The following is a 13,360-nucleotide window of genomic DNA, read 5'->3' on the forward strand; positions in this document are numbered from 1 at the left end:
CGACATCAGACGAGGTATACTCTGTCTCACCAACAGTGTGTAGTTCGGCGTAGTTTAACGTCAGTCGATCAGTAACGAGATACGACTGCATGCTACAGAGAAAGGAGAACTGCTTGTCGACTATGCGCTGCTATGATTCGTGTGCTAAGACATGAATGAACTGCGAAGCCGGTCTGTTTGGTCTGGATTCATCTTGAAATTTCAGCGCAAAAAACTCCGGCCGAGCCCATCTGACCCAGACTGTGAAAGTAAATGCGACATATATTCGAGCAACGCGGCGACACACCCTATTGCCGCCGCCGAAAAATGCTGCCTCATTTAGCTGTGTCCGCGTGATGTCCTCCTCGGAGACTGCGTGGCCTCCGAGGTGGTACCGGCGGCGCGCCGGTGCCTGCCATCGCTGAAGATTAAACCGTCGCTACCCGCGGGCATTCGCGGCGAGGCACTGAAGCGTCGGGATGTTATGCTTGAGGAACTCGTGTGACGCGGGTTCGAATTTGCCCAACACATAGGAAATTTTAGAGGGATTTTTCCATTGAAAGGCGGCGCAATGAGGCTAGATAGACAGACGCAAAGCCGCTGAAATTGGCCAAGAACGTCGATCGCAACAAAATGGAAGGAGCAAGAGAGAAGCAAACTCTTAAAGCGCTGACTCGCTGCACAATCTTTACTGCAGCATTGTGCATGTGGTCTTCTCTGTAGGCTCGATCCGTAAAGCGCAGAAGTATTTTGACGATCCTTTCGTGACGCTTCCGTCAAAGCGGACAATGGAGGAGCCCGTATTTCGGCTCACTTTCCTGGCAGCGCGACTAAACCCGCAGCTTCCGCTGCAGTGCAAGAAGCAGCGACCGGACAACGCGCCGTGCGGCTGGACAAGCGTAGCGAGACGTGCAGGAGCAGAAGGGTGCGATGAGCGCGACGCGGGGCGGCGACGACGCCGCCGCGCTCTCCCCGGAAACGAGCGAGCGTGGCGCGCGGAGAGCCGCGCGACGCGCCAAGCGGGACGGTGCGCGCGTCTGCCGGCGCTCGCGCGCCAGCACGTGTGGCTCCTGCGCATATGAGCCTCGGGTGGCGTCCCCGCTGACTGTTGCGGCATGGCCCTGCTGCGCAACTGTTGCTGCTGGCTCTCTCTGCGCAGGGGAAGCTTCGCCTGCGGCATCTACACGCTTGTGAGTGACTTTTTCGCGCTGCGAGTCAAATGGCGCCCGGGTGGGACGCACTCCCAATGCATTTCCGGCATCGACGTCGGCAGTTATATATTTCACGCTGTACCGAGGCATATATTGTAGTGCCGGCTGGAAAATATCGCAAGTAGACATCGTGCTCTTATGGAAGCCAACATTCGCTTTGCGTTCAAAAAGCGCTTTCTGTAAATGTGTAAAGCCCCAACCTCGCTCTTTCATATTTGCTTTATAGTTTTCGTGCTGAACAATATCCCCACTGTTAGTTCAACTTTATTTCAGCTTAGTAACAAGAAGAAAGATCACTTAGCTTAAACGGAACTCTGACGTTCCCTTTCATATTCGCGCAAGGTGTGCGTCATTACATGTGATAGCATCATCATATAAAATAAGACCGACCGACCGACCGACCGACCGACTTACTTGGTTGCCTTATTGACTGGAATGATAAATAGGGTGGCTGTCTTATGTGCCGTTATTAATTAATCGACTGATTGTTTGTAGTAGAAGGGTTGTACCACTGGCCTAGTTGGTCTCCAAGCGCAAAACACACATTGAGACCGAGACGCAAAGCGTCTACAAAATAATTCAATGACGAGTTAGCTGTAAATGCAAGATAAATGTATTAGCATTAAGTCGCGCCTCTGAGTTCCCAGTTACGTGGTTTAAACAGTGTTCACCACATCGCAAAGTGTTGTTCAGGAGCTCACTCGACACACGCATGGCCTCTTCGAGGAGCGAAGCGCAACTCCGGAGCACTGCTTTGGATGTTTCGTTGTTTTGTCAAGTTGCTCCACTTTAATTATTGATATTGGAGAAAATTCCTTAACTGGCGCCAAACTCAGCACGAAGGTGTTTGTGGCATTCCGCATTCCGCTAGTATTCGGCCTCCATGAACCCGCAATTGAGCCAACAGCGTCGTGCTTATCATAGAATTGCTGAGTGACTGCGCCGTATAAAATAAAGCAAAATGGGCCGTAGCAGATTTCGCTCATTTTAAGCGGAGACATGTTTATAGACCATGACTTCGCGTTTCTAGGTTTGACACTTTTTTGTGGAAAAGCATGAGCCATTCTTGGACGTGCTGTTTGAGTTTGGTGCGTGTCTTGGAAGCGACTGTAAAGCGATGCCACATCGTTTGAGAAATCAACGAGTAAGAGGTCTCGTCGTTCAGTTCGTTCTCCTTACAAGTGATTTGATCACTTGTAACACACTTAACTAACTTGTGCCAGGACAATCTATTTTGGTTAAGAGGCGGATAAAAGTACGTCACTTCTAATTAGCATGGGATAAATAGTGTATCTTGATTTTAACTTCATTCGAGACCAGCTGAAAAAAAAAAAAGAAAAGAAAGCGCCATTTTAATGTTCCTATTAGTTTTCCCAGCAATTACCATCAACCGCCGCGGTAGCCCAGTGGATGTACGTAGTTGCGCTGCTGAGCTGGAGGTCACGGGTTTGAATCCTGGCCGTGGCGGCCGCATTTCGATGAGGGCTAATTGAAAAAACCCTCGTTTACTTAGATTTCAGTTTCAGTTTCAGTTTGTTATTCGTTCATAACAATTTGCTCATAACAATTTGTTCATAACAATTAGGTGCAGCCTAAAGAACCTCAGGAAGTCAGTATCAATGCGGAGTACCCCACTGCCTCATTATCAGATGGCGGTTTTGGCACGTAAGACCCCAGAACTTTAATTTTAGCACAGCCGAGAGAGCACGTTTTAGCCGCTTTAAACTTCAAGTGTTTCCAACAACATCCGTGTCGCTTTCGTATACATTGCAGTTGTCTTATGCTCCAGCCTGCTCTTCAAGAAATGCTGCGCGTAACACTGCATATGTAGGCCACGTACGAGTAGCTATAAAAGACCACGGCTTTGGCCTCGTGCGCCAATATATAACGTATGCGCTCAAATTGTAATGTCAAATGAGAATTTTTTTTTTCTCTTTTATATCGTTTGTAGCAAATGCTTGTCAAAGAGGACATTCAGCAATGTCCAGTTATGAGATATATCTTTTACTTAATTTAGTGCGCCGTAAGCGTACGAATAAAACTCACAATCTTACATGCGTCTTGGTTCAGAGCCATCAGCACGATGATTGGTGTCAAATTTATTTTGTTTTCTTATTTGGCGAGCCGTGCAGCGTGTTATCCATTTGGCCTGTCTTTCAGCAATCGTTTCTGTTAGAGTGTTGTTTTGGTAGGTTGCTCCAGCTTGAAATATGCACTACATAAAAACAAACTACTTTGTATGCGTGCGTTTTTCAAGGAACTGTTTTCCGAGAAAAGCATTGCTGTTGGCAGTTATCTTCGACACATATTGTTTTGTGAATGTGCGCAGTCTCGATAAACCATGCACGATATCCAAACGGTGTGCCGCATTCGTCATGTTAGCGTTTTTTTTTTCCTTTTAGGTTAAACATCGCGATGTGGTCGTGGCAATTTACGCGGATTACATACCTGCTGGAAACGCTGTAGAAATACTTCCAGCATGAGTTTCGTAGATTTAAAACTAGAAGCGATCGCTTTAGTTCTCGGGTTACGCTGTAGTAAATGTCCAGAGAGCCACCTAAGCTATAAAGCGACACACACACACACACACACACACACACACACACACACACACACACACACGCACGCACACACACGCACACACACGCACACACACACACACACACACACACACACACACACACACACACACACACACACACACACACACACACACACACACACACACACACACACACACACACACACACACACACACACACACACACACACACACACACACACGCACGCACGCACGCACACAAACACACACACACACAAACACACACACACACAAACACACACGCACGCATATACTTTTACGTTCCAAACTGATGATTTGATTATGAGGCACGCCGTAGAGGGGGACTCCGGGATAATTCCGACCTCCTGGCGTTCTTTAATGTGCGCCTAAATCTCAGCGGTGGCGTAGAGGTAGAGCATCCACCTCGCGTGCAAAAGGTCCGGGGTTCGAATCCCGGTGCCGCGCAATTTTCCACCGGATTAAAAAAAATCCGCGTGTTGATAAAATTGCATAAACAGGCCTGGAGTGCGGCCTGATCCCGGTGACCAGAACCGGTAATGCACTCCCTCACCAAAGCAGGATTGGCCACCCTGGTGCAGTACTTGGCCACAACCTCCTATATGAATACAACAATCAAACCTCGGCCCTCAGTCTCCAGCAGCTGCGAAGCAACTGACCACAGCGGTGGTCAGACCTATGACGCAGAAGAGGTTGCTAAGAATCCCTGGATTCGGACAGGCCGCCATTCGATTCTGAACCTGGCAACGGAACCAGGCGACTCTGGCAGTGCTGTTGGAGGAATTAGAGGGCACTAAATGGAATATAATAGGACTCAGTGAAGTTAGGAGGCCAAAAGAAGCATATACAGTGCTAAAAAGCGGGCACGTCCTGTGCTACCGGGGCTTAGCGGAGAGACGAGAACTAGGAGTCGGATTCCTGATTAATAAGGATATAGCTGGTAACTTAGAGGAATTCTATAGCATCAACAAGAGGGTGGCAAGTCTTGTTGTTCAACTTAATAAGAGGTACAAATTGAAGGTCGTACAGGTCTACGCCCCTACATCCAGTCATGATGACACGGAAGTCAAAAGCTTCTATGAAGACGTAGAATCGGCGATGGGTAAAGTCAAAACAAAATACACTATACTGATGGGCGACTTCAATGCCAGGGTAGGCGAGAAGCAGGCTGGAGACAAGTCAGTGGGGGAATATGGCATAGGCTCTAGGAATAGCAGGGAAGAGTTATTAGAAGTGTTTGCAGAACAGAATAATATGTGGATAATGAATACCTTCTTTCGCAAACGGGATAGCCGAAAGTGGACGTGGAGGAGCCTGAATGGCGAGACTAGAAATGAAATAGACTTTATACTCTGCGCTAACCCTGGCATGATACAAGATGCGGACGTGCTCGGCAAGGTGCGCTGCAGTGACCATAGGATAGTAAGAATTCGAATTAGCATAGACTTGAGGAGGGAACGAAAGAAACTGGTACACAAGAAGCCGATAAATGAGTTAGCGGTAAGAGGGAAAATAGAGGAATTCCGGATCAAGCTACAAAACAGGTATTCAGCTTTAACTCAGGAAGGTGACCGTAGTTTTGGAGCCATGAATGACAATATTATGGGCATCATTAAGGAGTGTGCAATAGAAGTCGGTGGTAACTCCGTTAGACAGGATACAAGTAAGCTATCGCAGGAGATGAAATATCTGATCAAGAAACACCAATGTATGCAAGCCTCTAACCCTACAACTAGAATAGAACTGGCAGAACTTTCCAAGTTAATCAAAAAGCGTAAAACAGCTGACATAAGGAAGTATAATATGGATAGAATTGAACATACTCTCAGGAACGGAGGAAGCCTAAAAGCAGTGAAGAAGAAACTAGGAATAGGCAAAAATCAGACGTATGCGTTAAGAGACAAAGCCGGCAATATCATTGCTAATATGGATGAGATAGTTCAAGTGGCTGAGGAGTTCTATAGAGATTTATGCAGTACGAGTTGCACCCACGACGATAATGGAAGAGAGAGTAGTCTAGAGGAATTCGAAATCCCACAGGTAACGCCGGAAAAACTAAAGAAAGCCTTGGGAGCTATGCAAAGGGGAAAGGCAGCTGGGGAGGATCAGGTAACAGCAGATTTGTTGAAGGATGGTGGGCAGATTGTTCTGGAGAAACTGGCCACCCTGTATACGCAATGCCTCATGACCTCGATCGTACCGGAATCTTGGAAGAACGCTAACATAATCCTAATCCATAAGAAAAGTGACGCCAAAGACTTGAAAAATTATAGACCGATCAGCTTACTGTCCGTTGCCTACAAAGTATTTACTAAGGTAATCGCAAAGAGAATCAGGAACACCTTAGACTTCCGTCAACCAAAGGACCAGGCAGGATTCTGTAAAGGCTACTCAACAACAGACTATATTCACAATATCAATCAGGTGATAGAGAAATATGCTGAATATAACCAACCTTTATATATAGCTTTCATTGATTACGAGAAAGCATTTGATTCAGTCGAAACCTCAGCAGTCATGGAGGCATTACGGAATCAGTGTGTAGACGAGCCACGTGTAAGAATACTGAAAGATATCTATAGCGGCTGCACAGCCACCGTAGTCCCCCATAAAGAAAGCAACAAAATCCCATTAAAGAAAGGCGGCAGACAGGGAGGTACGATCTCTCCAATGCTATTCACAGCGTGTTTACAGGAGGTATTCAGAGACTTGGATTGGTAAGAATTTGGGATAAGAGGTAATGGAGAATATCTTAATAATTTGCGATTCGCTGATGATATTGCCTTGCTTAGTAACTCAGGGGACCAACTGCAATGCATGCTTACTGACCTGGAGGAGCAAAGCGGAAGGGTGGGTCTAAAAATTAATCGGCACAACACTAAAGTAGTCTTTAACAGTCTCGGAAGAGAACAGCAGTTTACGATAAGTAGCGAGGCACTGGAAGTGGTAAGGGTATACATCTACTTAGGGCAGTAGTGATCGCAGATCCGGATCATGAGACGGAAATAATCAGAAGAATAAGAATGAGCTGGGGTGCGTTTGGCAGGCATTCTCAGATCATGAACAGCAGGGTGCCATTATCCCTGAAGAAAAAAGTATATAACAGCTGTATCTTACCTGTACTCACGTACGGGGCAGAAACCTGGAGGCTTACGAAAAGGGTTCTACTTAAGTTGAGGACGACGCAACGAGCTATGGAAAGAAGAATGATAGGTTTAACATTAAGGGATAAGAAAAGAGCAGATTGGGTGAGTGAACAAACTCGAGTTAATGACATCTTAGCTTAAATCAAGAAAAAGAAATGGGCATGGGCAGGACATGTAATGAGGAGGGAAGATAACCGATGGTCATTAAGGGTTACGGGCTGGATTCCAAGGGAAGGGAAGCCTTGCAGTGGGCGGTAGAAAGTTAGGTGGGCAGATGAGATTAAGAAGTTTGCAGGTACAACATGGCCACAATTAGTACATGACCGGGGTAGTTGGAGAAGTATGGGAGAGGCCTTTGCCCTGCAGTGGGCGTAACCAGGCTGCTGCTGCTGCTGCTGCTGCTGATGATGATGATTATGATGATGATTATGATGATGATTATGATGATGATGAAATCTAAGTACACGGATGTTTTCGCATTTCGCCTCCAATGGGGCCGCCGAGGCCGGGATCCGGTCCCGCGACCTCGTGCTTAGCAGTCCAACACCATAGCCACTAAGCAATCACGGCGAATCATTTGAAGATTTTTACTTTTTTGTTTAGTCTCTTGACGCACGCCGATATGCACACAACTCATGAGGCCTGGCGGGCTTTTAAGATAATTTAGACGTACAAAAAGAATTAAGGCAAGTAGCAGTTAGCTCCACCGAATGATCACATAGATACATGTTACGATTAGAATGGTACTGTTTGTTATGGGGGCTGCTACGGGCGTCCGCTTGGCACCAGTGAATCTACGTCTACCTTTTTCGTTACGCTCGAGTAAAATTGCGTCTCGCGCACAACAGCCGTGTGTTGTAGTACCAACCTCTATGCTTTGCCTAACTTGAATCACCATGTTCTGTTTAATGGGCAAGGTGTTTACTACCGCAGTGACAACAACACACGGGCTTAGAGAGAGAGAGAGAGTAAAGGCGTAGAACTTTTATGAAGGAAGGAGTGAACGACCTTGTTGTAAACAGCTAATCAGCCTTTGTTCCCTAGCATTGAGAGCACGGAGCGACCGAAGGAAGGCGAGATGACGCTGTTAAAATAGGCTGGTCGATTTAAATGAATACTAAAGACCGAACGCAAAGTAAGCCTAGACTGGTAACGTTTTGCGTTAAAACCCTCTCAGCCTTTCTGAGCGGGAAGCCTTGGTAGCGACATGGTTTCCACATTATAGTCGCGTATATTCATCCTTTTTATGTCTAGAAAAGCTACTTAAGTACTGCCGGGTTGAGCTTCGATTGATCTTCGAATACATAGCAACGCTTGTTTAATTATACATAGTTATTTGGACTAGCCCAGATTATGCCAGATTCTTTGATGTCATGGTACGATGATGCGCGAAATTGAGTGTGGCGTCAACAGAAACTAGTCTTTGGCATTTAGCTCGTTTCTGGCAAAGTGAGCTTCCGTTGATTCTAAGACTGACTTATTCGCAATACTAACTATGAAATCTGCAATTCTCACTCAACTAACTGTTTTTCTTTGGTACTCAAATAACTAGTAAAGCAGACTGGAAAATCATCTAAAAGGTCTTTTAAAATTGCTGATATTTTTCCGGCGAACCTTCGACTGGTGAAGTTTCGAACGGGCGATATGCCTCTATATAAGTACCTCTCTGATACGATACTGAAGCAATCGTATGCATAAAACATGACGTACTCTTAATGCACAGGATTGTTGTCGTCTGTGTCGGACAGCGCAGAGTAGATACATAATAATAAACGAAGTAAACAAACTAAAGAAAAAAGACAAATCTGAATTCTTTCTGCCCAAGAGAGATGAGCATACACAGTAGCCAAATAACACATTCGCCAAAGGTTACATGCCGTATGTCTGTTTCGGTTTTCTTGTGCATTATTATCTTGCAAGATTCAATCAATTATGTGTTTGAACTTGCTTACATGCTAGTTCATTGGAATCACAACGAGGGTGCGCGTGGCCTCAAACGCAAAACGTAAAGGCTGTTGTCCTCTGAATGCATACATGATGCTGCACGATACCATGCCCTGCTACAATGATATTGCATTTAAGCGCGAACCAGGATCTCAGATCCATGCGCACAAAAACCTACACTGAAAGAGGGAGAAAGACGAAGGGAACGCAAGAATTCTAACTATGGTCAAACCTGAGTGGCTAGCCTACATGTTGGGAAAAGGAAAGAGTGAAGGAAAGACAAAATGAAAAAAATCCAATGTGCGTGCACCCGCAGATAAATGTTCACTCACGTGTATAGTCACGTCGCTTGTATAGCCAAGTTGTCTTCAAGAAACACACTTGTGCTTTGGCGATTTCGCGCATACTGGTCTGCGTGATGAAAAAAAAAATTTCATCCACTCGAATATATTTCTTTGAATTTCGAAGAAATATATCCAAGGTCAAATGGCCAAGTGAAACAAACTGATCGGAAACAGCATCCTTATACAGACTGGAAAGAAGTGTGATAGGCATAATGTTACAATGAAGCTTCACCTCGGGAGCACTTATCTAAATGCATGAAAACACCGTTATGGTCAGCATCCAATGAACCCGATTTAATAGCGTTTGTTGCATTTAGACGAAGCGGTTAGAATTCAACGACTGGTGGGAGAATTTCTTGCAATGTTTGCCAAAGATTGTAAAGTTTCGAAAGTGGACAACCGTGTTACTCAGCAATAAATAAATAAATAAAAACTGACATCGCCACTGCATGTAGTGGCACACTTAAAAAGTTATTTATTATACACCGCTATGAAATACACCAGTGACATCCGGGTATGACATTTGCAAAACTCGTGCAAATGATATAACAATTTTTGGCTGGTCTTATGCGTTACCGTATGACTACGTATGACACACGTGATTTACATACGTTATATTTGTTCAGTTTAGATAACATGCGATATATATATATATATATATATATATATATATATATATATATATATATATATATATATATATATATATATATATATATATATATATATATATATATATATGTATATATATGTTGTGTAGAGTTACAATGTGGTAAAGTTCACGTTTGCTTTCCTCAAAATTTCTAACTTTCCCAAAAATTTCAGGCCCTAAGTCGGAATTCAGCTTCTAAAAGCCATTAAAATTTAATCGTATCTCTTAACAATAATAAACTTGACTCAATCTTGTGGCTTTCTAGTTAGAGAATTTCTCTATTTTACATGTATTTAAATATTTGAAATTGTAGTTAATACCGACTAAAGCTTCTTCTCAATTGAAATAAAGGAAGCTGGTATGATTATATTACGTTCTAGTGGTACTAAAGAAAGGAGGCAGAGTTGTACAAGCTCTGTAGTTCGGAGATAACCAATGATCTATTAGAATAAGAGAACGGGTACCAGGGGTTGCAAAGCATGGTTTTGCACTCTTAGGGTGGGCTTGATTGACATAAAACATAAGTAATACGAGCCCTCTAGAGGAGGCTTTCGTCGTACAGTACACTTTAAAGCGGATAGTGATGATGATAATCCAAGTAATAGTGATCAGATAGCATAAAAAATTGACTTGCCATCCCGGCCCTTCGCAAGTGAATATCCAGCGAAGCTGTTCAAAACAACCATTACAGCTACTGAGAGGGGCAGGCAATTTTTTATTGCTTTAGAGTAATGGTAATAATGGGAGTAATGGTAATTTTGACAGCATGCAGTCGGTGACCATATTGCCGTTTCTTTTTCCCTTTGCCGCTCCACGTATTCACTCTGCTCCTCGGAAGTCCTACCTATGCGTTGCCTACCAATAGCGGTACTGTTAAATCTGTTGCTAGGCTGGTTCTTTTGTATACAAAACGCTAGTGACGTCACTCCACACGTCACAAACTGCCGTCGCCGCGGCAGCTTCCGCAACAGTAATCTTTACCAGGAAACGTACGCGGTAAGCGCTACGTACTTCGCATCGCTATCAGGAGCGCCTTGTCATCAATTATGGGGTTCGGATGGTTGTTTTGTGCTTGTTATTTAATGAAACGAATGCTGTTCTGTATATTGTATGCGGGATTCTAAAGAATGCACGCACTTTTCTTTTCACTTTGCTGAGTGCTTGGAGCCTGATTCACCACCGTCGAGGGTCGGCCCGGTAATGCAGTACCTTCGGAATCGACCCAGATTTTTGCCCGCGGACACGGGCACGAGAAATGCCGACCAACGAGAGGCTAACAGCTTCGCTATAAAACCAGCTTCGTTAGACAAAGGATCACTATCCATCAATTTCGATTATTGTTTATGCCATCTTGATTGCGACCCTAAATACACGACCACTCTTTCTCCCCCCCCTCCCCTTTTTTTTTTGCGATGAATACATGCTTTAAGAGGAAGCTTTAGCTCGGCCCGAATCCGACGCCGCCTCTTCAAATACATGTAAAATAAAACGCAGAAATTATTTTCTTAATTAACCCTTGGCCTATTTTAACGAAATATGCGGCATTTGAGAGAAAAGGTTAACTTCTAGTGACTTCTGGAAACGAAATTTTTATTTATCGCCTGAATTTTCTCACAAAAATATTGCCAAAAATTGGCAAGTGAGAGAAAAAAGATGTACGATGTTTATAAGTCCGCAACCTTGCACCAAGAACAGATACCGCCATTCTGTAAATTTCATCCGTCAGAATATCCAATCCGTGCAAATTTTATACATTACTTTATATTTTACCTGAACCTGTTACAATGTTTACGAAGGCTTTGCAAAAGTGCTACTCACCTATCAGTGGTGTACTTAAAATCCATGTATAATAGATCAGATTTGCCTGTTTTAGATGTATTACTATATGCAATTTACAGAATTGCGATGTCGTTTATTGTTGCAGACTTACAGAGTTGTAAACCTCATAGTTTCGTTTTATGAATATTTGCGATTCTCAGCAATCTTTATTACAAATTGACGGCCTAAATCGGGAGTTTGCTACCAAAAAGCACTAGATTTTGGCTTTTTCTTTTAGGTGCAGCAAACACCATCAAATTTCGTGCAGTGGTTACCAAGAAAAAAAAAACATTTCTCTTTTTCCATGTATTTAGATAGGAGCCCACGAGCTAAAGCTTGCACGTTGTTGTGTATGTGCTTTACGTCTGCTCTAAGGTCCTAACTGTGTATGCATTAAATCAGTGTTTTGTGGTATTTGCTGTCATGTATACCTGTCGGTCGTAGCTGGTCGCGGCACAGTAGAGCGGAGGCGAGCTTGTGCAGGAGGCGACGTGGCTTCGTTTGAAAGTATGGAAAAGTCCACAACAAGCGGTTCATCAGCTTCACTCACTGCAAAGCGACAGTATGGACATGTTGCACACAGTAGAAAGTGCGGCTAGTCTCATTTACAGGTGACAGCCGGTGTAAGAGCCAGCCCGGCCCGCAGCCTCCTAAGCACCTTCCTCCTCCTAAGCTTATTTCTCCCTATATTCTCTCAGTCGTTTGCATCTCCAAGTCGCCTGCAGTATACTGCCGAAAGTACGATGAGTGCACAGGTAATATCCTTGCGCAGTGGAATAACGCCCCGGGCGTAACTGTCTGACTATTGGCGGGTTAAGAAGAAGAAGAAAATAAACTTTATTTTAAAAAATGATCGGCAGTTTTGGTCATGGTAGCCTCAGGTGGCGGCTCGAAGCCCTTGGACTCGGGTGGCATCTTCGGCTTGCCGGAGAGAGTTTTGTTTTTCCTGGGTACACGATGCGTTATAGCGATACGTGAAATGTTAGGAAATTTGTGTATGCACGTCGTATAGTGCGAATTAATCTTGACAACCCTCGTGTGGACCCCCGCTCACGCGGCTGTGCCCGGCAACGCGTCGGCTCACAGTTTGGCTCGAGATCTCGCGCGCCGAGCCTCGTCAGCGGATGCGGACGGCGTGAATGAGGAGGAGAGACACGAGGAACCCTGCGAGACTTCGGTATCGCTTGAGGCGTCGCGCGCTCCCACCACCGGCCAAGCAACTCGACAAAACGCAAGCGGTCGCGTTTCGGCGACTTCAGACAAATACATACCCACATCCAAAATACATTAACAAAATCACAGGGCGCAGGGAAAGCGACAAATGTAGGCTCTGTTCAGAAACAGGAACACTCACACACATAATGTGGGAATGCACCTCGCTCCCGTTCTCTCATCCCCCCGTCAGCAGCGAGACTGACTGGACAGCCTGGCTCATGGACTGGGCGGAAAAGGCCAAGCAGGCCCAGGGCCTTACTTGAGCCCTAACCCTCAGCCAAGTCCCTCTTTACCCTTCCCCCTTTCAATAAAGTTTATCACCACCACCACCATCTGGCGGTGAGCAGACAACGAAGCTCGGATGAACACATATCGAGGTGCATTCAGTATTCCTATTGTGTAAGGAAAAGTCCAGCTTCCACAATGACGCAAACGACTTAGATGACGGGGGAATAAGTGGCATAAGCGCA

The 13,360-nt window shown here is 44.9% G+C and overlaps 1 protein-coding gene across 1 annotated transcript in view; it reads left to right on the plus strand.

Moving 5' to 3' along the window:
- The first annotated feature begins 992 nt into the window (after positions 1-992).
- LOC142578732 (uncharacterized) overlaps positions 993-13,360 on the plus strand; it is a 68,407-nt gene continuing 56,039 nt past the window's right edge. The window contains exon 1 of the mRNA XM_075688247.1: positions 993-1,169. Coding sequence (XP_075544362.1) covers positions 1,095-1,169 — 75 coding nt within the window. The 5' untranslated portion in view covers positions 993-1,094. The remainder of the gene's footprint in view (positions 1,170-13,360) is intronic.

The sequence above is a fragment of the Dermacentor variabilis genome, chromosome 4 (genome assembly GCF_050947875.1).
Source record: "Dermacentor variabilis isolate Ectoservices chromosome 4, ASM5094787v1, whole genome shotgun sequence".
NCBI classification, from domain to species: domain Eukaryota; kingdom Metazoa; phylum Arthropoda; class Arachnida; order Ixodida; family Ixodidae; genus Dermacentor; species Dermacentor variabilis.